General features: G+C 44.3%; 1 protein-coding gene across 5 annotated transcripts in view; it reads left to right on the top strand.

Annotated features, from left to right (window-relative positions):
- ppfia3 (PTPRF interacting protein alpha 3) overlaps nt 1-25,725 on the top strand; it is a 136,117-nt gene that overhangs the window by 103,019 nt on the left and 7,373 nt on the right. For all 5 annotated transcript variants that reach the window (XM_060849616.1, XM_060849617.1, XM_060849615.1 and 2 more), the window contains 9 exons: nt 234-400; nt 1,675-1,768; nt 3,243-3,324; nt 5,080-5,280; nt 5,919-5,981; nt 13,422-13,597; nt 14,347-14,444; nt 16,694-16,869; nt 22,605-22,673. In XM_060849616.1, coding sequence (XP_060705599.1) covers nt 234-400; nt 1,675-1,768; nt 3,243-3,324; nt 5,080-5,280; nt 5,919-5,981; nt 13,422-13,597; nt 14,347-14,444; nt 16,694-16,869; nt 22,605-22,673 — 1,126 coding nt within the window. The remainder of the gene's footprint in view (nt 1-233; nt 401-1,674; nt 1,769-3,242; nt 3,325-5,079; nt 5,281-5,918; nt 5,982-13,421; nt 13,598-14,346; nt 14,445-16,693; nt 16,870-22,604; nt 22,674-25,725) is intronic.

Here is a 25,725-nt window from a genome sequence, read left to right as displayed (position 1 = left end):
AAACGTCAATTCTCCTGCCCCTTGGACGCTGCCTGGCCTGCTGCGCTTTTCCAGCAACACATTTTCAGCTTAGGGTTAAAGGGACCCAAGGGTATAGGGAGAAAGCAGGAACAGGGGATTGAGTTGGATGATCATATTGAAAGGTAGAGTAGACTGGAGGGGCCAAATGACCTACTATTTCTCCAGTTTTCTATGAAAGGCTGAGTTTGTTAATATTTATATGGCTCTGTCAGTTTGTCAGGTCTTCAAGATGGCCTTGGGAGCAGCAGCAGTAACAGCAGCCAAGACTCACTAAACAAAGTCCCCAAGAAGAAGAGCATCAAGTCATCCATTGGCCGGCTGTTTGGCAAAAAAGAGAAAGGACGAATTGGACATGGTGTCCGGGAGCCATCTTCACAAGGTGGATTTTATACTCCTGTTTATTTTCTCCTTTACTGAGTCATGGGTTATGTGCATCCTTATCCAGACTGGTGTAAATGTGACTCCAGACTCTGAGTATGTGGTTGGTTCTTAACCACCCTCTGAAATGCCCAGCAAGCTCATTGTTTCAACAGCATTGTCAGTCTTGCCAGCCATGCCCACGTCCCAGGGAGAATAAATAAGAGAATCAACTGCGTTGCTGCGGGTCTGGGTTCACAGATGAACTGCATTTATAATACTTACAAGATCGCCCTGGGACGATTCGTTACATTTGTGGCGCTTTATAAACTAAATTTATTGATGAGCAAAAATTGATACCTAGTCCCATCAGGATGTAATGGGTCAGGTGACCAAGAGTTGGGTCAAGGAGAGAGGTTTTAAACGATGTCTTAAAGGCAAAGTTTGTACAGGAGAGGCCATTTTGGAACTGAAGCCTCAGTCATTGGGCGGGTCGGGATGGAGGTTTAGAGAGGTTGAAAGATGTCCAACAGGGCAGGATGAACACAGATCTCAAAGTGAGGCAATAGTAAGGGCAGGAGTGTCCCAGTAAGGGGAGGAAGGTCCCAGTGAGGGGAGGGAGTCCCAGGGAGGCAATGGGTTACAAGGGTGAAGGGCAGGGTCCCAGTGAAGAGACTGAGGCCCCAGCAGGGGGAGGATGGTTCCAGAGAGGGGTGGGAGGGGAGGTGCCACAGAGGGAGGGAGTGTTCCAGGAGGGGGGTGGGGAGTTCCTGCAAGGTGAGGGGGGGGGTTACAGTGAGGGAGGGAGGGGAGGAGGGTTCCAGACAGGGTTCCAGTAAGTGGGGAAGGGCCTTATGGTTACAGGATGTGAGAGAGGAGAAGGGGAACAAAATCATGGAGGGACTAGAGCACAGACTATTGGAACTCAACTCTCAAACTAAGCAGAGGGAGGTCCATGCTTTGGCAAGGGCAAATGGATCAGCTCAAATGTGATGCAATGAATGGCCTCCAGTGCCGTAATCTCCTTGGTTCTCTCATTCTGTGAAGCAGCTGGAACTCTGTGTTTATTGTGGGATATGTCTCATCCAACTTGGATCAGCCACTCATTTTCTGAACAGAGAGTGGAACGGTTTGGATGTGTACTGGACCCCAGCAGCTAAGAGGTGGAGAAGTGTGTGTGTGTGTGTCTGTGTCTCTGTCTGTGAATATAAAGGTAGCTCTTGGCTTGTATATCTCACCCTCTCTCTATACTCCAGATGCAGGATGCTAATGTATTGTGTTTTACCTCTTGTTCAGCTGGAACGCCAGATACAGAGGTGTCTTCTCAAGACCCCATGGGACTCTCAAAATTGGGTGGACCAGTGGACAAGGACCGGAGAAATAAGAAAAAGTAAGTGTGTGCCTGACTGGTACTGTTGGTAAATTGGATTCCTCTTGTTCACTCATACTCATACGGTCCAGTACACAGAGACCCGGTCTCTGGGCAGTGTGACTCCAGGAGTGTTGTACTCCAGTTCCTAGTTTCTCTCAGCTACTGACAGCAGTGTGTAAATCAGTGATATTAAGCCTTTGATTCTCCAATTTGTAATCCTTGTGCCTGTCAGCAATTCTATTCCAATTTATGAGATAATATCCTTTGAAAATGAATTTGTTACTGTTCTACCCATTAAAATACACCTTTGTGTTTGTTATGGTACACTGATTACAGATCCTCCCCCTTCTCTCTCCTCTGTCCTGTGTGAAGTGGTTGAGTTTAGTACTATCATCAAACCTGCTCATAATGCCACACCTTGTCAATATTAAATGCTGCGGGGGGGCGACATGACTACATTTATATTTATGAGGCTTTGACTACTAATAAAAAATCCCCTTTTTTTAAGCATTCCTTTTGGTATAGAACTCAGTAACATATCCAAAGCCCAGACTGAGACTTAATTAATTTACTTACAAGAATGCCTTTTCTCAATCAGTAGCTCTCACATGCCATGAAGTCAGAAGATAGTGGGTTACCAGCAGGCTGAGATGCTGGCACATTGCCAATGTCACTGGGCTAATCATCAGATTCACAGATGGGGGAAATGCGTACAATCCCCATCACAGCAGCTGTAGAATTTAAATTAATAAATCTGGAATTAAAGCTATCTCAATGATGGGAACTGTGACAACAATCATCAGTTGTTATTAGTATCATTTTAGTTCACTAATGTCCCTTTACCTGTCTGACCTACACGTGACTCCAGACTTTCAGCACTGGGGTTGCCCTCTTTAATTGCTTTCTGAATTAGCTTTCATAGTTCATAGGCATTTAGGAATAGGCAAAAAATGTTATCTTGCCAGTGATGCCCAGGAAAGAATAAAAGGAAGAAAAAGCCTCCCGTTCCAGAGACTTGAGCACAATAAGTCAGGAGTGCCGACTGTCATGCATGCCGTCTTCCTCAGCGTCAAACCCAGCTCCTATCTCCCCCCTCAGTCAAATGTAAGAAAGTCACTATTTTGAAGACATGCCAGTGAATCCAAGACGTCTTCCTCCTTCCCCCATCTAGATAAACAAGGATAACTTTTGTCTTAACATGTGCCATGGGTGAAATTTAAATTTTCAAGAAATATAATTGCGATGGAGCTTCAGATGTCAAACCAAAGTTGATTAGGGGCAAATTTTCACAAAGTTGATAATTAAAGTGAAGAATGTGTTATCAGAGAACTGCACCAAAACCGATCAAATAGAGGAAGGAGGACCATGTGAAACAGAAATGCTAGCACAGACCAGCTGGGCTGAATAGCCTGTTTCTGCAAGGCTCTCTTTTTGCCTTTAATTCTTTGTTTGGATGTGCTCTCGGTGAATGATCACACCTTTTGTCTTCCAGGCACGAACTGTTGGAGGAGGCGTGTCGTCAGGGTCTCCCATTTGCTTCCTGGGATGGTCCCACTGTCGTGGCTTGGCTCGAGGTGAAAGCATGGCATTTCCGTTGTCATGTCCATTCTCCAAGAGTAGGAGAAAGCTGAGGAGAGGAACTGAGCACTCAGAGTTGGGAAAGGAACCTCAGTCAGCACGCCATCTATCCCGCTCCACTTGTCTTTAAGTCATAGAGCTGTGCAGCATGGAAACAGACCCTTCGGTCCAACTCATCCATGCAGACCAAATACCTCAAATAAATCTAGTCCCATTTTCCAGCATTTGGCTCATATTCTTCTAAACCCTTCCTATTCATATACCCATCCAGATGCCTTTTAAATGTTATAATTGTACCAGCCTCCACCACTTCCTCTGGCAGCTCATTCCATACGCGCACCACCCTCTGCATGAAAAGGTTGCCCCTTAGGTTCCTTTTAAATCTTTCCCCTATCCTGGAGAAAAGAGCTTGGCTGTTCACCCTATACATGTCCCTCATGATTTTAGTCACCCTTCAGCCTCTCTCTACAACTCAAGCCCTCCAACTCTGGTAACATTCTTGTAAATCTTTTCTGAACCCTTTCAATTTTCACAACATCCTTATTATTGGCAGGGAGACCAGAACTGAATACAGATTCCAAAAGTGGCCTAATCATGTCCTGTATAGTTGCGACATGATCTCCCAACTCCTATACTCAATGCACTGACCAACAAAGGAAAGCATATCAAATGCCTTCTTCACTATCCTGCCTGTGGCCCCACTTTCAAGAAATTATGAATCTGCACTCCAAGGTCTCTTTGTTCAGCAACATTCCTCAGGACCTGACCACTAAGTGTTTAAGTCCTGCCTTGATTTGCCTTTCCAAAATGTAGCACCTCAATTTGTGTAAATTAAATTCATCAGCCGTTCAGCCCATCTATCCAAGGTCCCATTGTATTCTAAGATAATCTTCTTCACTGTCCACTACACCACCAACTTTGGTGTCATCTGCAAACTTACTAATCAGGGTTCAGGGTTCATTCTAGGGATGTAGGTGTTACTGACAAGTCCAGTGTTTATTGCTCATCCCTAATTGCCCTTGGGAAGGTGCTACTGATCTGCATTGCAGACGAGCCTGGAGAAGATGCTCCACCAGTGACACTGATAGGGTTACGGGAGTTTGACTGAGTGTCAGCAAGTCATGTCCTGATTGAAATGCTGGGGAGTTCCCAGTTCATAAAGTCAGGAGCAGGTCATTCAGCCACTCGAGCTGTGCTAATCCAAGCAGACTATATTTTAATTCCCCTTTGGTTCTGAAACCATTTGACAAAAATCTACCACTCTGCGTTTGGACATTTCAGTTGAATTCCAACCTCAGCACCTTTTTGGGGTGAATTCTAGGTTTTTCAGTGCTCTTCGTGTGAAAATGGACTTTACTCCTAAACAGCCTGACTCTGATTTTCAAGACCCATGACATTCAAATTGATGACATATGTAGATTTTCAAAAACAAAAGTGTGAAGGTAAAGTCACCAGAATCCTTGAGGGCTGCTGTTTCATGAGAGAGATGACTGGTGATGGTTTAACCTGAGGGTCACCCCACCTCAGGTGAGGAGACAGATTGAGAAGGAGAGACCTGAATGGTCTTGACCAGATGGATGTGCAAAGGACATATTCTCCTGTGGGTGAGTTTAGAACTAGAGAGCCCTATTCTAAAACGGAGTTCCCTAAATTATAAACATAGAGCAGCTTGAAAGCCTGGGGTGGTGGGATTTTCTATAAACAGTTGGTGTATGCTGTGTTTTATTGAAAGTGTTTCTCTTTCTGTCTAGCTATGGGTTGGGATGCCCGCATGGTATGTGGCAGCTTGTCGTGCCAATGTGAAGAGTGGAGCCATCATGTCAGCTTTGTCTGACACGGAGATCCAACGCGAAATTGGAATCAGCAACCCCCTGCACCGATTGAAGCTGCGATTGGCCATCCAGGAAATGGTGTCACTAACCAGTCCATCAGCACCCACCATCTCTCGAATGGTAATGGGATTTTATTGACTTTGTCCATCATTCCCTAAATCCCAGATGCTCCTCGGGAATGTGCGCTTTGCTTTGTTCCAGATTGTTCTCTGCAGTTGTGCTGCTCAGACCCTTGCGCAGAGAACTAAGTATAGATTTCAGTTCATAATTCCCCCTCCTGGTTCAATTAATCAACTCTCCAAAGCCCTTTCTTTGCGTCCATTGATCCTCTGCTTTAATCAATGCTTAATATCTGCTGTTAACCCCTCACTCTATGCCCCCAATCTCTCTCATTCCCCTTTTCTCTGTCATTGTTCTTCTCTCTCACCTTGTCTCCACCTTTTTTCTTTTCCTCTCTTTTTTCCTCTCTCTCTCTCTCTTTATTTCGTTCATTCTTTATTTATGTCTTTCTTTCCTTCTTTTGTCTTTCCTACTTTTTCTTTCTCTTTCCTTCTCCCGCGCGCGCTCTCTCTTTCTCTCATCATAGTTTAAAAAGCAGTGGACAGGAAGTGTCTTTAGGGAGAGGTTTACATACACCTCAGTCTCTTGACATTGTGAAGTTTCTGAAGCTGTGTCTCCATTTTGTTTTCTCTCTCTCTCTCGGTTGCTCCCTTTTCTGACCTTTGATTCAACTGGGTATTCCTGGATTCTGTGACCAGAACACGGGCAACGTCTGGGTAACGCACGAGGAGATGGAAACCCTGACAACATCGACAAAGACGGTGCGTTGGTAACATCTCAACATTTCTGTTTGCCCTTGAGGACATGGCCTCATGCTAATTGAAGAACCATTTGTTCCATAAGGACCTGGTGCCAGGAAGTCCATTCACAACGTCGCAAAAATTAGGTGCAGGCCATTCGATAAAATCATAGCCAATTTAACTATGGTCTCAACTCCATTTTCCCTCCCCTGCTCCCCTTAAATTTTAACTGCCGTGTCAATGGAAAATCTCTCTAACTTGGAATAGACTCATCAGTTTAAGCTTCACCTCTCTCTGAGGAAGATGATTCACAGCTTAACCATCCTCTGGGAGGAAAAAGGTTCTTCTCTCAGTCTTGTTAATGATTTGCACAAAGGAACTGAGGACATTGTGCTAGGTTTGCAGATAACACAAAGATGGGGAACAGGCAGTGTTGAGAAAGTGGAGAGGCTACAGAAGGACTTAGTCAGGCTACAAGAGTGGGCAAAGAAGTGACAGATGGAATATAATGTGGGAAAGTGAGGGGTTATGCACTTTGGAAGGAAGAATAGAGATGTAGAGTGTTTCTAAATGGGGAAAGGCTTCAGAAATCTGAAGCACAAAGGGATTTGGGAGTCCTGGTTCAGTATTCTCTTAAGGATAATATGCAGGTAAGACAAATGCTATGTTGACATTCATTAAAAAAAGGGCTAGAATACAAGAGCAGAGATGTACTGCTGAGGCTGTATAGGCTCTGGTCAGACTGTATTTGGAATATTGTGAGCGGTTTTGGGCCCTGTATCTAAGGAATTGGAGGGGGGGTCCAGAAAAGGCTTACATGAATAATCCCTGGGATGAAGGGCCTGTCATATGAGGAACGGTTGAGGACTGTACTTGATCCAGTTTAAAAGGGTGAGGGGGATTTGATTGGAACTTAGAGAGGCCTGGATAGAGAAGGTGTGGATAAGATCTTTCCATTAGTAGGACAGCCTAATACCGGAGGGGACAGCCTCAGAGTGAAGGCACAACCCTTTAGAACTGAGATGAGGGGGAATTATTCAGCCAGAGGGTGGTGAACCTGTGAAGCTCATTTCCCCAGTGAGCTGTGGAGGCCAAGTCATTAAGTGTCGTTAAGACAGAGGGAGATAGGTTCTTGATTGATAAGGGGATCAAAGGTTATGGGAAGAAGGCAGGAGAATGGTTTTAACAAGGTCATCAGCTGTGCACGAATGATAAAGCAAACTTTTGATATGCTGAATGGCCTAATTCTGCTCCTGTTTCTTATGGTCTTAAATGAGAGACCCTTCATTTTTAAACTGTATTCCCTAGTTCTAGATTGCTGCCCCCTGTCATCACCAAGGGGAAACAGCATCCCCTGGGTCAAATCCTTTCATGACCTTGTATTTTAATAAGATCGCCTCCCATTTTTCTAGAACCATACAAAACAGACTGAGCCTCTTCAACCTTTCCTCTTAAAATGTTTCACCGAATCACAGAAGTGTTATGCCATATTCCGCCCATCTTGTCTGCACTGGTTCTTCAAGTGAGCATCATTGCCCAGTGCTGATCTCCTGGTTTCTCCCTGTATCCTTGCGCATTGCTTCTATCCAATAAATCATCCAATACTCTCTTTAATCTTTGGCAGAGTCTCCCCTCTCAGTGGTGCTTTTTAATTTGAATTTGATTATTTGTTCCGGATGTTGCAACTTTTACCATGACCCAGATGATGAGGAGGAGGAGGAGCCAGTTCCATCTGCCATAGGAGGAGCACTGCACTCAAATGCTTTCAGGGTTCAGAAATATTTCATTTCAGTGTGTTTCAGTTCATTGGGATTAAATCTAAATTACAATTGTGTTTGTGATGTTCCCCAAAGGGACAATAGTAATATGGCTCTGTTGCGGTGGCTAACTCACTAGTGGATATCTGGCTCCTTGGTAACCAAGCATTGGCTTAAATTTGTCCATTCCAACCCTGGTGTCTTTTCCATGGCAGTGTTTGACCAATCAGAGTCAAGTTGCCAACCAGTCAGTACCCTTTCCTCAATATAAATTGAAATGTTTGTTATTCTTGTGATTGTGTCCTGATATGTCCACGATTTTGACTGCATGTCTCCTTTTGTTAGCAGTTTGTCTATTTTTGTTCCTTCTCAGGCGTTCAGTCGTGTTCCCTGTGATGCTTTCTGCTTAGTAAGAGAGCAGTGATTTGGGCAGAAGCATGTGAGCCCATGGTGATTGATATTCAATGTATTACTGCTTCCCTTCCTATGATTTGGGAGCTCATAATCTTGTCTCTTCTTTACTAACAGAAATTCATGCAGTTCCTTTGTTCTACATTAAAGTCTGTGATGGACTCTGTTCTCCCTCCCTCTCTCATAAATTGTTCAACAATCCAACCACATTCGTACTCCAAGAAAGCATTAGGCAAAAGTGGGTACTGCAGATGCTGGAAATCAGAGTCTAGATTAGAGTGGTGCTGGAAAAGCACAGCAGGTCAGGCAGCATCCGAGGAGCAAGAAAATCATTGCCTAATAGTCTGTTTTTCCAGTGAAATCTTTTTGCTTGAGCTTTACTTCTCAAAGAGGTTAAAAACAATGACTGCAGATGCTGGGTCAGTGGTGCTGCAAGAGCACAGCAGTTCAGGCAACATCCAAGGAGCAGCGAAAATCCCTTCATCAGGAATAAAGGCAGAGAGCCTGAAGTGTGGAGAGATAAGCTACAGAAGGGTGGGGGTGGGGAGAAAGTAGCATAGAATACAATAGGTGAGTGGGGAAGGGGATGAGAGGGTGGAGTGGATAGGTGGAAAAGAAGATAGGCAGGTAGGGCAAGTCCGGACAAGTCATGGGGACAGTGCTGAGCTGGAAGTTTGGAACTAGGGTGAGGTGGGGGAAGGGGAAATGAGGAAACTGTCGAAGTCCACATCGATACCCTGGGGTTGAAGTGCTCTGAGGCGGAAGATGAGGCGTTCTTCCTCCAGGCGTCTGGTGGTGAGGGAGCGGCGGTGAAGGAGGCCCAGGACCTCTTTGTCCTCGGCAGAGTGGGAGGGGGAGTCGAAATGTTGGGCCACGGGGCGGTGTGGTTGATTGGTGTGGGTGTCCCAGAGATGTTCCCTAAAGTGCTCTGCTAGGAGGCGCCCAGTCTCCCCAGTGTAGAGGAGACCGCATCGGGAGCAACGGATACAATAAATGATATTAGTGGATGTGCAGGTAAAACTTTGATGGATGTGGAAGTCTCCTTTAGGGCCTTGGATGGAGGTGAGGGAGGAGGTGTGGGCGCAGGTTTTACAGTTCCTAAGGTTGAACTGCTGTGCTCTTCCAGCACCACTAATCCAGAATTTACTTCTCAAAAACTGTACCAAAGAAGGTAAAATAAATTCCAGGATCAAAACCCACAAAAGCATAAGTCCCTCTGTTGAAGAAAGTTTTTAAATATTTGTCAATCTCTCTGGAGTGAAGATCCAGAGATTAATTAAGATTGGAGCCAGAGGATAATTAGACCACGATTAAAATTTGACGTGCTATCCTTATTGTGGCATTTTTCCATTCTAAGTCCTGGCTGCACTAATGAAGGGCTAGTGCCCAAAATGTCGATTCTCCTGCTCCTTGGATACTGCCTGACCTGGCACCACACTCTCAGCGCACATTTTGAATGGCAGTTACATATGTATAAGACTCTGGTGAGGCCTCATCTGGAGTATTGTGTGCAGTTTTGGTCGCCATACTATAGGAAGGATGTGGAAGCTTTAGAACGAGTGCAGAGGAGGTTTACCAGGATGTTGCCTGGAATGGTAGGAAAATCTTATGAGGAAAGGCTGAGGCACTTGGGGCTGTTCTCATTGGAGAAGAGAAGGTTTAGGGGAGATCTGATAGAAGTGTATAAGATGATTAGGGGTTTAGATAGGGTAGATACTAAGAACCTTTTACCGCTAATGGAGTCAGGTGTTACTAGGGGACATAGCTTTAAATTAAGGGGTGGTAGGTATAGGACAGATGTTAGGGGTAGATTCTTCACACAGCGGGTTGTGAGTTCATGGAATGCCCTGCCCGTATCAGTGGTGAACTCTCCTTCTTTATGGTCATTTAAGCGGGCATTGGATAGGCATTTGGAAGATTATTGGGCTAGTATAGGTTAGGTAGGATTCGGTCGGCGCAACATCGAGGGCCGAAGGGCCTGTACTGCGCTGTATCCTTCTATGTTCTATGTTCTATGTAAACATGCCGTGCTGTAATTACGACATACAGCCAGTTGGGGATGTTGTTTGGTGTTTCAGTTAATTTAATGGTGACAGTATTATTTCACAGTTGCGAAGATTATATGGTTAATTTCCATAGGGACACAGGAACGTATAATAGAAGGATGTTGGTGGGTGTGAAGATGAAATTATTGTGGATTATTTTATGACAAGTAAAAGAAAATTATTGTATTTCCTGGCCACAGAATGAAAACATTGTGAGCCAGCTTGTAACTTGCTCATGCTACTTATTAAGAGGGCAGCTTGGAAGTGTCACACCAGGGCCAAGTATCATTAGAACACACTCATTCACTGAAGGGAGAAAGGGAAGGAGGATTCATCATGGCCTGTACTCTTCCTTTGTATCTCAAACCCCAATGGTTCAGTGGATTCCACACTCTGGAATCATCAGTTTCTGGGTTCATGACACACTCCAGGACTTGCGCACCAAAACCCATCTGCAAAGCCTAGTCCCAGTACTGAGGGAGTGCCACACTACTTTAGGTCCTAGGTTTTGAGTCAGCCTATAAACTAAGATCTGCTCTACCAGTTTGAGTGGATAGACATTAACCCACAGTATTGTTTCGAAGAAGAGCAGGAGAGTTCTCCCCACTGTCCTGGCTGACAATTTATCCCTCAAATCTCATCTCTCTCACACAAGAAAAATGAAATTCTCTGGTCTTCATCACATTCCTAAAAACTCCTGCATGAGCAGAAGGATGCTTCTTCTCAACCTGCCCCCTCACCTGAAGAGTGGTGACTCTCAGGTTAAACCACCACCATTCATTTCCCTCTCTAATGAGAGAGCAGCCTTATGGCCTGGTAGGACTTTGGCACCTTATCACATTTCTGTTTGTGGGATCTTGATGTGAACAAATCAGGCCACATCACAACATGACCACACTTTGAAAGTGCCCAATTGGGTCATTCAGAGGCCACGGTAAAGAAATTTTTAAATAAATACAAACCCATTTGCTGATGTGGTGTACGAGTGTATTCAAAACAACATAATGCAACTCAACTTGAGATGGACAGTGCCACACTGACATCATCCCAAAAGGAAATAAATACCTGAACCATCTTGGCTCTTTGTGTTAGGTAACCCTGGCCAGAAACTCCCACCGACGTTCATGACAGATGTAAGGAAGTGTCAGTGAGATGGTGGAGGTCCTAACTGAGACCAATTACAGAGAGTGCTGGAGAAACCCGGGAGGTCTGGCAGCATCTGTGGAGCGCTCAACAGATTTAATACTTTGAGTCCTATGTGACTGTTGTTCAGAACAGTTCCAAAGCAGAGTCATGTTGGACTCGAAATGTTAACTCTCCACAGATGCTGTCAGAACTGCTGCATTAATGTGCTTTTTGAATCATTGATCTGGGCCTGTTTTGCATCTTACAAATACAAATCAGTTGGAGGAGATGTAGGCTACTTGGTCCCTCAAGTTTGCTGCAACATTCAGTCAGACCACATCTTCCACCTCAATCCTACTTCCCCTCCAGATCCCTGTGCCCCTTAATCCACTCGGTAACTCTTTCACCTGTGGAATGTAGCACTAACGTACATGCTAACACTGTACTAACTGTTTTCTTGCATCCTTTCATCTCCTGCCTCACTAACCTTTAACCTCTCCGACGATAGGAGGCCAAGGAAATCAGCTGGGACCAGGTGGGTTCTCCAGTTTTCTTTTTAAGTGATCTATTTAAATCTAGTTTAAGATGTTGTGGTTTGGGGGCAGCTTGCTTGGTTGGCTGGACTGCGGTGCACAGCAGAGTGGGTTTGAGCTCCCTACTGGCTCAGTCCTGCCTCCTCACCTTAACCCCACAGTGGCCTCTTTGCATCACTTGTAACTAACGATCCACAACCACCTGATGAAGAGACAGTGCCTAGAAAGCTAGTTAAAAATCACACAACACCAGGTCATAGTCCAACATAGTCCAAGCTAGTGTGCTTCCAATTAAACCTGTTGGACTATAACCTGGTGTTGTGTGATTTTTAACTTTGTACACCCCAGTCCAACACCAGCATCTCCAAATTATGCCTAGAAAGCTAGTGCTTCCAAATAAACCTGTTGGACTATAACTTGGTATTGTGTGATTCTTAACTTAATCCTCAGAAGATAAGGATGCATCATGGAGAGGGAGAGATATTGGACATGGGGCAACATTGTCTTTGACACACTGGGGAAATGGATGAGGGAATCATGTTGCTATGGACCTCTTGCCACCTGGGATTTCTTTTTAAAAATTGTTTCTGTGAGAAAGGGCCACATTTGTTGCCTATCCCTAACTGCCCTGGAGAGCAGTGAAGAGTCAATCACATTGCTGTGGGACTGGATAAACTGGGGCTGAAGCAAAGAAGGCCAATTAGTTTCTTAGCCTGAAGGATATTTGTGAATTCAATGGGATTTTGTGAAAATCAATAATCATCTTCGGGATGCAGATTGCATTGTTTAAATTAATTAATTTTGTTTTAAATTGATAATTTAAATTTGGCAGAAGTGGTACTGCAGATGCTGGAGATTAGAGTCAAGATTAGAGTGGTGCTGGAAAAGCACAGCAGGTCGGGCAACATCCAAGGAAAAGGAAAATCGACGTTTTGGGCAAAAGGAATCCTGATGAAGGGCTTTTTGCTTGAAACATTGATCTTCCTGCTCCTCGGATGCTGCCTCTGCTGTACTTTTCCAGCACCACTCGAACCTTCATTTAAATTACCCCAGTTGCTGTAGTGGGATTTGAACCTGCATCCTTGGCTGTTGTATTTACTGGACCAGTGACATTACCACTACACCACAATGGTCTTTATTAAAGCCAGCTGGTCCCTATATTGTTGAATGTTGCCTAGGCTGCACCCTGTTGCTGATGGAGCCTCCAGTGACAAAACCCTGATATGCTTGTGAAGGAAGGTCCAGGAGAAATACCAAAATGGGGCAATTAAAATACAATCCTCCTAATATACACTTGTGTCGAATTCGTAATGCTCCTGTGAAGCCTCTAGGGATGCTTTACTGAGTCATAGGTGCTATACAGATGGAAGTTATCAATTCATGTCAGTGCATTCAATAGCTGATTGGTTCAGAACACCTTTGATGTTGTGTTGCCTTTGACCCTGCACAAACACTTTGGTCTACATATGGGTGTCAGTGAATCTGAGACTACCCTTGGTGAGTTTGTGAGAGGGGTTTGCTGACCTTCCTTTGAACATATGGCTTATTGCTTTGGGGGCCACTTTAATTCTGAATTATTGATCTTTTTAGATCTTGGCGTATGGTGACATGAACCATGAGTGGGTGGGGAATGATTGGCTGCCCAGTCTCGGACTCCCGCAGTATCGGAGTTACTTCATGGAGTCGCTGGTCGATGCCCGCATGTTGGACCATCTGACCAAGAAGGAATTGCGAGGCCAACTGAAGATGGTTGACAGTTTTCACAGGTATGGTTTTCCTGCAGCCCCTCAATTGGCATTATCAATATGATACATAGAGTTCAGGCTGTCACTCAGCACTGCTCTGAAAACGGACACACAGTCCAGTCCTTTGTGTGGGCACAAACCCAAGGACTACTCTAGCTCTCCTGTTATATTGATTCTCAGCTTTTTGGTGAGGTATGAAACTGGATAGCTTTTTTTTTGATACTGGGTTTAATCACAGAATGCAGCATTACATATGCCCATTTCCACCCTCCAAACCCAGTGACCCAGCAGTCTCCCTTTATAAATAAGTTGGGTACAAATTAATGTCCTCTACTTACATATCTCAACAATATGATGAACATACCATTAACAATGCAATTCTGAAGAACAGTGACTGCACCCAAAATGTTGATTCTGTTTTCTCTCCACAGATGCCACCAGATTTGCTGAATTTTTCCAGTAATTTGTATTTTGTTTAATGGCATTAACATTTCAGGCTTCACCATCAGTAAGGACATTACTAAACCTGATTAGCTCCTTGCTATTTTGGAATCTTGCTCTGCACCCTTTGGTGGCCTCACTTCCCTGAACTGCAACAGCGGTTGATACCTCAGAAGTACCTCACTGGTTGCAAAGGTTTCACGGGAGGGGAGGAGTGCAGAGAGGCACTATATAATTGCAGGTTTCAGTATAAGACAGCACAGCTCCACAGTTTGTGTTTGTTATATGTGGGTCGCATCCTGTGTGATCTGGACGCCTCTGTGTTGCAGAATCAGTCTCCACTATGGCATCATGTGTCTGAAACGGCTGAACTACAACAAAAAGGAGCTAGAGAGCAAGAGGGAGGGGAGTCTCATTCAGCTGAAAGGTGAGTGCGTCACTGGTGTTGCTGTGTGAAACATGCCGGCTGAGGTTAACCGGCTCGAGGTGTTCAGCAGAACTTCATCTCTTGGCAAAACGATATCACGTGCAGAAGGCAAAGATGGAGAAAGTGGTGCTGAGAAAAAAACCATCAGAACTAGGAATAGGTCACTTAGCCACTTGAGCCTGCTCTGCCATTCAATAGTATCATAGCTGATCTCACCTCAGGCTCAAATCCACTTTCCTGCCTCCTCCACATAGACCTTTAACCCATTACTAATAAACAATCTCTCTCCTCCTTAAATTTATTCAATGTCCCAGCATCCACCACACTCTGGGGCAGTGAATTCCACAGATTCACAACCCTTTCAGAAAAGCCATTCTTCCTCATCTCTGTTTTAAATCAGCCGCCCCTTATCCTAAGTTTATGACCTCTCGTTCTAGATTGGTCCACAAGGGGAAACATCCTTGCTACATCCATTTTGTTGTCTGATATACCTCAATTAGATCTACTCTCATTCTCTTCAACTCAAGTAAGTATAGGCCTAAACTGCTCAATCTCTCCATCAGACAAATGAATCATCTCTGGAATTAATCTGGTAAACATTCTCTGAACTGCCTCCAACACAATTACATCCTTCTCTAACGTTCAGCAAATGCATTAACAGTCTCAGGCAACAATACCACTAGCCTATCACTTTTCCCCATTAGAAGTAATTTAAACAAAAATTTGTGGTCACCTTCAATGAGACTATTTTTATATCTTGCATTTATTAATTGAATTCACATTCCCCCAACTGTTGTTTTGGGATTTGAAGGTGTGTCCCAAGACCATTAGCCTGAGCCTCTGGATTACTCGTCCAGTAACAGTACCATGACATCAAGTATCCCCCTTGACTGGCATGTATCCTGGGGCCCCCACTCTTGCCTTGCCCATAACTGGAATAATCTCCTCTGCATCACCCTTTGTAACACTTATTAACCTCTTCTTGATTTTCTCTTTTTCTGTGGAGTTCCAAATTTCTGCATCCAAGCTTTTTTAATGGAAGCACCCTATGTAAACATATCACACTGTCATTACAGTTACTTGCCAATAGAGGTGCTGTAACACCACTGCAAGAGAGGATGGAATTGCAGTCATGAAAAGCTTCATAGTGACACATCCCTCAAACAATAGATTATCCAATCAATATGATGCTTTGTGAGAGTTTGCTTAGTTTAGGCCTCGTAAGTTTCCTCTGTGACAAGCAGGACTACACTTCAAAGTACTTTGTTAGCTGTTCGAGTATCCTTGGCCATTCTGAGCTCTCACTCACCTCCTCCAGTCCCACAGACTGCCAAGGTCTGACATCCTCCAATGCTAGCCTCTTGCACATAACCAACATTAGCAGCCAAGCCTTCAACATGGGAATACCTTCCATCCCTCTCCTCTTTAGGACAATTCTTATCATCAATCTTGTTAATTAAGCTTTTAAGCAATTGCCCTACTATGTCCTTCTGTTGTTTGGTGTCAAATTTGATTTGATTATGTTCTTGTGAAGTTTTCTGCAAAACTTTATGATGTGAAAAACACTGTACACCGTAACCTTGCTACTCTGGACTGGGAGTAAGAAAGTTCTGGATCCCAAACTATTTCGCTGAATCTTTCATTAGTAATTTTTTCTTTCACTTCTTATTTAGCCAAATCTTTCACATGTAGTTATCCTAGAGTCTGTTAAAACAAATTCCCAAAAACTGGTGTTGCAGCAGTGTGTACCATCGACAAAATGCAGTGCAGAAGTTCACCAAGACTCCTCAAGCACCTTCTAAATTCACAACCACTTCCATCTCGAAGGACAAGGACAGTAGGTACATGGGAACTCCACCACCTGCAACTTCCCCTCCAAGCCACTCACCATCCTGACTTGGAAATATATTGCCGTTCCTTCCCGAACCTACCTAAAGTACGTGGACTGCAGCTATTCAAGAAGGCAGCTAACCACCACCTTCTCAAGGGCAACTAGGGATGGGCTATAAATGCTGTTGAAAGAGGAAATGAAAATAGATATTCCAGACTGGAAAGGTTACATTCAAGAAATATTAGTGTTAGGAGAGTTGGTGTGGACGTGTTGGGCCGAAGGTCCTGTTTCCATACTGTAGGGAATCTAACCTAAAAAAAAAATTCCACAAGCCCCCTTCACCTGGAATCAGAATGTGATGTTAACGGGTTAGAGTTACATGTACAATCTCACATGTTTCTCTTCCTGTCCTTTCCAGATGTGATGGTGTGGACAAATGATCGCATGATGGGCTGGGTGCAGGACATTGGGCTGAAGGAGTACAGCAGTAACTTACAGGAGAGTGGGGTCCACGGGGCACTCATTGCGCTGGATGACACCTTCGATCATAATGATGTTGCCTTACTCCTGCAGATCCCAATGCAGAACACGCAGGTAGGTGGTGAACCGAGCTCAGCGTGGGCTGTGCCTCTTAATGTCCGTGGGATGTCGGCATCACTGGCAAGACTGGCATTTGTGGCCAATCCATAATTGCCCGCAAACTGAATGTTTTAACAGCTACTGTAAGCCAAAAATCAACAGAGGAACCGGCCTTTTGGCCCACCAAGACCGTGCCGGCACATGAAACTAAAAGCCTTTCACCTCTGCACAGTTCATATCTCTCTATTCCCTTCCTATAGTCTGTTCTGATATAACACAATAGTTCTGTTCCCATGCAATCCCGCATTATAAGAAAATTACATCATAGCAGCACCATTTAAACAAATAGGACTGGAATCACGTTATAGCCAATACAGCTAAAGAAAGTTCACATTCTACAAATGTTGGTCTAAATTCTTCAATTGCGTTTAGTCAACTTGTGTTGAAGTAATGTGCGTTCTAGCAGAATCAACTGTATTTGTATATCTGTCAAGATGCCTCTTAAATGTTGCCATTGTATCCGACTTCATCATCTCCGCCGGCAACAAATTCCAGGCACTTATCACCTTCAGTGTAAAGAAATCTGCTTGTCCTATCTCCTTTAAACTTAAATCTATATCCCCCAGTAATTGAATTGACAACTCTCAACTTAAATTGAGCACAGTTGCTGAGGGGTGACCTTATAGAGGTTGAGACATTCCTGAGGAAAATAGATAGAATGAATAGCCAGATTATTCATCCTACTCTATCTATTCATACATGTACCACACTCTGCATGAAAAAGTTGCCCCTTAGATCTCTTTTATATCTTTCCCCTCTCACCCTAAACCTATGCTCTCTAGTTCTGGACTCCCGCACCCCGGGGAAAAGACTTTGTCTATTTATCCTATCCATGCCCCTCATGATTTTATAAATCTCTGTAAGGTCACCCCTCAGCCTCTGATGTACCAGGGAAAACAGCCCCAGCCTATTCAGCCTCCCCCTGTAGCTCAAATCCTCCGACCCTGGCAACATCCTTGTAAATCTTTTCTGAACCCTTTCAAGTTTCACAACATCTTTCCGATAAGAAGGAGACCAGAACTGCATGCAATATTCCAACAGTGATCTAACCAATGTCTTGTACGGCCACAACATGACCTCCCAACCCCTGTACTCAATACTCTGATCAATAAAGGAAAGTGTACCAAACTATTGCTATGGGATCTTTTACAGTCACCGGGAAGGGCAGGCAGAGGATTAGCTTCGCATATCCTCTGATGAGGGCATCCACGGGAGTGCTGTCCTCATCTGTAGTGCACTGGAGATGTCAGCCGCTATTTCTTTGCTCTCGAGTATCTGGTCTCATGTTCTGAGAGCCACTGAGCCACGGTTGACACCCTGAGTCAGAATCACAGAGGTGTCACAATGCAGAGGAGGTCATTCGGCCCATTGTATCTCCCAGCTCTGTCATCTAGTGCCAAACTCTTACCTTTTTCCCATGTCCCTGCACACCATTTTAATCAAAATAACCATCAAATGTTCTCTTTAATTCTTCAATTTAACCTGCCTCCTCCACATTGCCAGGCAGTACATTCTACACCCTAAGCACTCACTGTGTAATTTTTTTAACTTATCATTTTAAGTCCAGACCCTCTCCTTCTTGTTCCTGTTGACAGCAGGAACACACTTTCCATATCTATCCAGTTCTGCTCATGTTTTTACAAACGTTATCAAATCTCCTGTCAGACGTCTTCTCTGTGAGGAGAACAGCCCGACCTTCTCCAATCTGTCATCAAACTCTTCAGTAAGATCCCCTGGTCTCCTCCACATTGGCTGCTTAAGACAGCAAGGCTCTGTACACAGTCTCCACACTCACTATATAGACTAAACATCAAATCAGCTTTTGGTTTTCTCTGTGTCCAGTGACTCCTGCTGGGAAATGTGGACTGGGTCAGTGCAATGGCTTTTGCAGCCACATAGCCAACAGCATTGACTTGAGTTGAGCTACTGTGGAGCTGGGCCTACATAAGTGAGTGCCTTCAGGCAAGGAGGGGGAAGAGAGTTGGACAAGGAAAGGGAAAAAGGTAATGAGTCACTGCGTGTTAGGATTAGTAATGATCACACCTTCTGTTCACATAAAACACCAGCGCAAAGTCTGCAGAGAAGGAAAGAACCGCCGACTATTACTGGCTTCTCACTCTGTGTTTGTGTATGTGTATATGTGTAGGGAAAGGGAACGTGGGGATGGTAGGCGACTCCTGCCAAAATCAACTACAATGAGCTCAGACCGATGCTGTCCAACTGCCCTATGTTCTTTCCCACTGTGGCCACGTAGAGACTTGTAGCTCACTGTGACCCTTTGGTGACCTGTGTGCAGAGGAGAATTTTTTCGGAAATGGGGATGAAGAGTCCGTTGCTGTCTTGGAGCTTGTGACTCTACTTGGGGGTCCTAACAAACCCCTCCACGATTTCACTTCGGGAAGCTCAAGGACTGTACAGTGTCTTCTGCTATCTGCAAATGGCTCCTCTGCCTGGCCCCGTTTCTGTAAACCCAGTGTGGGAGAGCAACACAACATTACGGTGCCACTCTGAGGAAATGCCAGACCCAAAGGGGGGTAAAGGATTCAGGAGTAAAACCTTTTCTGAGGTTTCCACTGATTCAGATGTTGCTTTGGAGTAATGGCATTGGTGATCATCTTTAAGCATTCTGCAGAATCTAGAAGGATTCCAGTGGACTGGAGGGTAGCTAATATAGCCACACTCTTTTAAAAAAAAAGGAGGGAGAGAAAATGGGGAATTGTAGACCAGGTAGCCTGAAATTGGTGGTGGGGAGAATGCTAGAGTCAATCATTAAGGATGTAATAATTAAGCATTTGGAAAGCGGTGACAGAATCGGTCTCAGTCAGCATGGATTCACTAAAGAGAAATTATGCTTGACCAATCTTCTGAAATTGTTTGAGGATGTGACCAGTGTACAAGGGTGAATCATTAGATTAGATTACTTACAGTGTGGAAGCAGGCCCTTCGGCCCAACAAGTCCACACCGACCCGCCGAAGCGCAACCCACCCATACCCCTACATTTACCCCTGCACCTAACACTACGGGCAATTTAGCATGGCCAGTTCACCTGAATCGCACATCTTTGGACTGTGGGAGGAAACCGGAGCACCCGGAGGAAACCCACGCAGACACGGGGAGAACGTGCAAACTCCACACAATCAGTCGCCTGAGGCGGGAAATGAACCCAGGTCCCTGGCGCTGTGAGGCAGCAGTGCTAACCACTGTACCACCGTGCCACAAATGTGATGTGTATCTGGACTCTCAAAAGGCTTTTGACAAGATTCCACTTCGAAATTAATAAGGAAAATTAAAGCTCATGGTATCAGAGGTAATATTTTGACATGGATAGAGAACTGGTCCACAGACAAGAAGCAGAGAGTTGGATTAAACGGGTCTTTTTCAAAGTGACAGGCAGTGGCTTGTGGGGTACTGCAGGTTTCATTGCTGGGATCCCAGCTGTTCACAAAATATATTAACAATTTGTACGCAGGAACTGAATCCAATATCATCACTATTGCAGATGACACTAAGCTGGGTGGCAGTTTGTGGTGTGAGGGGGATGGTAAGAGTCTTTAGGGTGACTTGGACAGATTGGCTGAGTGGGCAAATACTTGGCAAATGCACTATAATGTTGATAAATTTGAGGTTATCCATTTTGGTTGCAAAAACAGGAAGGCAGATCATTATCTGAATGGAAGCTGTTTAGGAAAAACGGGAGATACAGCAAGGCCTGGGTGTCATGGTGAAACGGTCGCTGAAGGTTGACATGCAGGTGCAGCAGGCAATGAGGAAAGCTACTGGTGTGCTGGCCTTCATAACAAGAGGATTGGTGTATCGGAGTAAGGATGTCTTGCTGCAGTTATACAGGGCCTTGGTGAGGCCACACACTGGGTATTGTGTGCAATTTTGGTCTCCTAGTCTGAGGAGGGACATTCTTGCCCTTGAGGGAGTCCAGCAAAGGTTCACCAGACTAACTCCAGGATGGCAGGGTTGACATATGAGGAAAGACTGGATTGACTGGGCTTTTACTCGCTGGAATTTAAAAGAATGAAGTGGGATCTCCTAGAAACACATAAAAGTCTGACAGGACTGGACAGGCTAGATGCGGGAAGAATGTTCCCAATGTTGTGGAAGTCCAGAACAAGGGGTCACAGTCTAAGAATAAGGGGTAAGCCATTCAGGACTGAGATGAGGAAGAATTTCTTCACTCTCAGAGTTGTGAACCTGTGGAATTTTCTTCTCTCGGTAGCTGTTGGGGCCAGTTCATTAGATATATTCAAGAGGGAGCTGGACCTGACCTGTGCAGCTGAATGGATTGAGGGGAATGGGAAGACAGCGGGAATGGGATACTTGATTGCATATTCAGCCATGATTGCATTAAATGTTGGTGCAGGCTCCAGAAGGGCCAAATGGCCTCCTCCTGCCTAACAGAGGGAGTGCTTTCTGCTAGGTGAGACAGCATTTCTCCCGAGTGAGGAGTCTGTTATCGAACCCCTTTTACTGAGGAGAGCTCTAGGTAGCTCTTCACAGTGACTACAATGATTCAGGAAGATCCAACTGCATTTCTCTGCAGCCAGTCATGCTCACACTGCAACAAAAAGCCCCTCTTTTTAAAAAAAAACTCAATTTATTCAAGCTAACATTGAAGGACACCAATACTTGCACTTACTTGCAGCCTTGAATAATGGGCCAAGGTTTCTCAAGCAGGTATCAGTAGGACTCTGAACCATATAAGGAGATATTACATTAGGTGATTAAAAAGGTTGGTTTTAAGGAGTCTCTTATTGAAGGAAAGCGAGATATAAAGAGGTCTATGGAAGATAATTCTTGAACCTAGTATCTGGAGGTACAGGTAACCTGCAGTTGTGATGTAGTTAAAATTGGCACCACACAAGAGGTCAGAATTGGAGGAGCTCAGACATTTCAAGAGGGCTGAGTTTTATTCCTTTCGTTCATTCATGGAACATGGGCATTGCTGGCTGGGCTAGTATTTACTACCCAATCCTTCATTGCCTTTGAAAAAATGGTTGTGAGGTGCCTCGTGTAAGCATTGCACCCAGTGTGGTTAGGGAGGGTGTTCCAGCATTTTGACCCAGTGACACTGAAAGAATGGCTGATATATTTCTAAGTCAGGATGGTGAGTGGCTTGGAGGGTGTCTTCTAAATGGAAGTGATTATAAGTTTGGAAGGTGATGTCTAAGGACTTTTGGTGAATGTCTGCAGTGCTTTTTGTAAATAGTACACACTGCTACGACTGAGCATCAGTGGCAGAAGGAATGGACGTTGAAAGTGTTAGAATGGGTGCCATTCCAGTTCGGTTCTTTTCCTGAATTGTGTTGAACTTCTTGAGTAGTGTTGGAGCTGCACTGGCAAGTGGGAAGCATTTGATGACACTCCTGGCTTGTGCCTTGTAGATGGTGGGGAGACTTTGGGGAGTCTGGAGCTGAGTTACTTGCTGCAGGATTTCTGGTCTCTTACCAGCTGTTGTAGTCACTGTATTTACACAGCTGGTCCAGGTTCAGATTCTGGCCAAAGGATGTTGCTATCTTGTGAAAAGTTGTCTTCATGACAGGTATATTGGGACTAGAGGCAGACAGTAGATAGATTGATATCTCTGAAGCCTTGATGATTTTTCTGTGGCAGTTCTACTGTATCTAACATCACATCTGCTCACAGTGAGACACTAATAACATTGTTATCTGTCCAATAGGCACGTCAGATATTGGAAAATGAATTCAAAAACCTGCTGCTTCAAGGAACTGATCGCCGGCAAGAGGAGGTGAGTGTGAACTCAGGAACTCTCTCGCACACTGCCAGTCAGTAATCAGAGAATGGCAAAGAAAGAGGCCATTTGACCCATCATGACTGCTGCTGACTCTCTGCAAGAGCAGCTCAGCTAGCCCCAAATCTACCTTTTTTCCAAATCTTTCTTCAAGTCTTCAGATAATTAGTCAACTCCCAGTTGAATCTGCCTCCACTTCACTCTCAGCCAATGCACCTCAGATCCAAAATGCTTCCTTGTGCCAAAGTTGCACGTTTTGCCAATCACCTTCAATCCATTCTCAATGCTCATGCCTGTTTGAAGAGTTTTTCCTGATATCCTCGGTCCGGACACCTCAGGATTTTGGACACCTCCCCACTTTGCTCTTCTTCAAAGGAAACAGCACCAAATTTTCCAACCTATTCTCCTAACTAACGTTCTGCATCGATGGATCTAACCCTGTGAATCTTTTCCACGTCCTTTCTAATACTTTCCCATCTTTCCTGAAATGCAGTGTCCAGAACTACACCAAACACTCTAGTTCAGGTTGAGTTGATGGTGTTGTGTATCTTTACCATTACTCTCTTCCTTTTCCATAATATGCCTTTTTTTAGCAAAACCCTGGATCCTGTACATGTTTTTTTAATCACTTTTCGAAGCATGTTGATCATTGAGTTGATGAACAGAGGGGAGGAAGAAGACTAACGAGAGTAAAAACAGAAAGAGGGGACTCTTAAAGTTTCATTAAGTTGGGGAGGGGACCCAAAAAATTACAAAAAGCTATCAATAGATTAACTAAGTGGATCAAGATGTAACGAAATGGAGTAGGATATGAGAAAATGTTAACATGACCATTTTTTCAGAAAGAACAAAAAAGAAGCATATTATCTCATGAGAGGTTGTAGGGCTGTGGATTTACAATAATGAGAGGAGATCTAATTAAGGTATAGAAGATGTTAAATGTTATAATTGACTATGAGGGGATTTGAATACAAAATTGGGAGGTTATGCTTCAGTTATACAGTGGACTGGTGAGACCACATCTGGAGTATTATCGACAGTATTGTCGGCTTATTTAAAAAAAGGATTTAAATGCATTGGTGGCAGTTCAGAGAAGATTTGCTAAACTAACACTCGAAATGGGCAGATTGTCTTAAGGAGAAGTTGGACAGACTCGACTTGTACCTGATGGAATTTAGAAGAGTAAGAGGTGACTTGATTGAAACAGATAAGATCCTGACGGGCCTTGACTGAATGGATGTAGAATAGATGTTTACTTTTCTGGAGAATCTAGAACCAAGGGTCACTGTTTAAAATCAGGAATCACACATTAAAACAGAGAGGAGGTAACATTTTTCCTAAGTGTTTGGAACTGCTTGCACTCTGCTGTTCAGGAAGAGAGCCCTTGAAATTGTATCGAGCTCTTCTTCTTAAACAAGGGAATGAAAGGGTGGGAACGTGAAGTTGAGGTTATGATATCATCGACCATGATCTTATAGAATAACAAAGTAGACTTATGGGGCTGAATGTAAAAAATGAGGTCTGCAGATGCTGGAGATCACAGCTGCAAATGTGTTGCTGGTCAAAGCACAGCAGGCCAGGCAGCATCTCAGGAATAGAGAATTCGACGTTTCGAGCATAATAAGCCCTTCATCAGGAATGATGAAGGGCTTATGCTCGAAACGTCGAATTCTCTATTCCTGAGATGCTGCCTGGCCTGCTGTGCTTTGACCAGCAACACATTTGCAGTTATGGGGCTGAATGGCCTATTCCTAATTGGAGCATTCGTCTGCAAATTGACCCCTGTAGCCAGGAGAGGGGTGTGTGTGTGTGTGTGTGTGTGTGTGTGTGTGTGTGTGTGTGTGTGTGTGTGTGTGTGTGTGTGTGTGTGTGTGTGTGTGTGAACACAGTCTATATGTTGGATTAGATAGTGCAAGAGTGTCATTGAAAATCCATAATTTAGCACAAACATCAGTTTCCATGATGGAGGGTGTGAAATAATACACTCCACTCCCTGGAATTCCCACCTCTCTCTAAAAGCATCGAGAGCATTGCTTGCTCCCTCTCCAAGGTCATCTGGGCACGAATGTAACTGCGGAAGAGGGTCAGACAGTAAGCAGAGATGACCCCCTCCACTGTCTGCTGCTGCCTAGGCCTGTTTATAGCCAGCTAGGCCATGCCCAGCAGCAGACCACAAGAAGGCCTTCCAATCTGTCCAACCCCTCTGCACTGGATGACCAAAGATCAAGAGCTTAGGGCCGAAGTGCAACCAAACAACAAATAACTAAAAGAGGAGTGGAAATACCCACAAGCAATGTATACATTGCCCATGGATTCCATAGTGCCTCAAAATAAAAAGTTGGTCTGGGACTCCATGAACCACTCCAAACTATGATTAAGAACCCTGCTATTTTCTTTTTCTTTATTCCCAGAAGTGCTGTCACGCACAATTGAGCAACTTTCCCACCTCCAAAATCACCATGGCATTTTTTCCCCCTTTTTAACGGTATTAGACAAGAACTTTCAAAAGTTGATTGGGGACAAATGTTTACAAATGCCTGGAAAATGGGAAGCCTTCAAAAATTAGATAACAAGAGTCCAGAGACAGTATGTTCTTTTAGGGTGAAAGGCAAGGCTGGTAGGTATAGGGAATGCTGGATGACTAGAGAAATTGAGGCTTTGGTTAAGAAGAAGGAGGAAGCTTGTGTCAGTTATAGACAACAGAGATCGAGTGAATCCTTAGAAGAGTAAAAAGGCAATAGGAGTGTACTTACAAGGGAAATCAAGAGGGCAAAAAGGGGACATGAGATAGCTTTGACAAATAGGGTTAAGGAGAATCCAAAGGGATTTTATAAATACATTAAGGACAAGAGGGTAACTAGGGAGAGAATAGGACCTCTCAAAGATCAGCAAGGCAGCCTATGTGTGGAACTGCAGGAGATGGGGGAGATACTAAATATGTATTTTGCCTCAGTATTTACTGTGGAGAAGGACATGGAAGATAAAGAATGTGGGGAAATGGATGGTGACATCGTGAAAAATATTACAGAGGAGGAGTTGCTGGATGTCT

Source organism: Hemiscyllium ocellatum, chromosome 33 (genome assembly GCF_020745735.1).
Source record: "Hemiscyllium ocellatum isolate sHemOce1 chromosome 33, sHemOce1.pat.X.cur, whole genome shotgun sequence".
NCBI classification, from domain to species: Eukaryota; Metazoa; Chordata; class Chondrichthyes; order Orectolobiformes; family Hemiscylliidae; genus Hemiscyllium; species Hemiscyllium ocellatum.
This window is presented reverse-complemented; position numbering and strand designations above follow the sequence as displayed.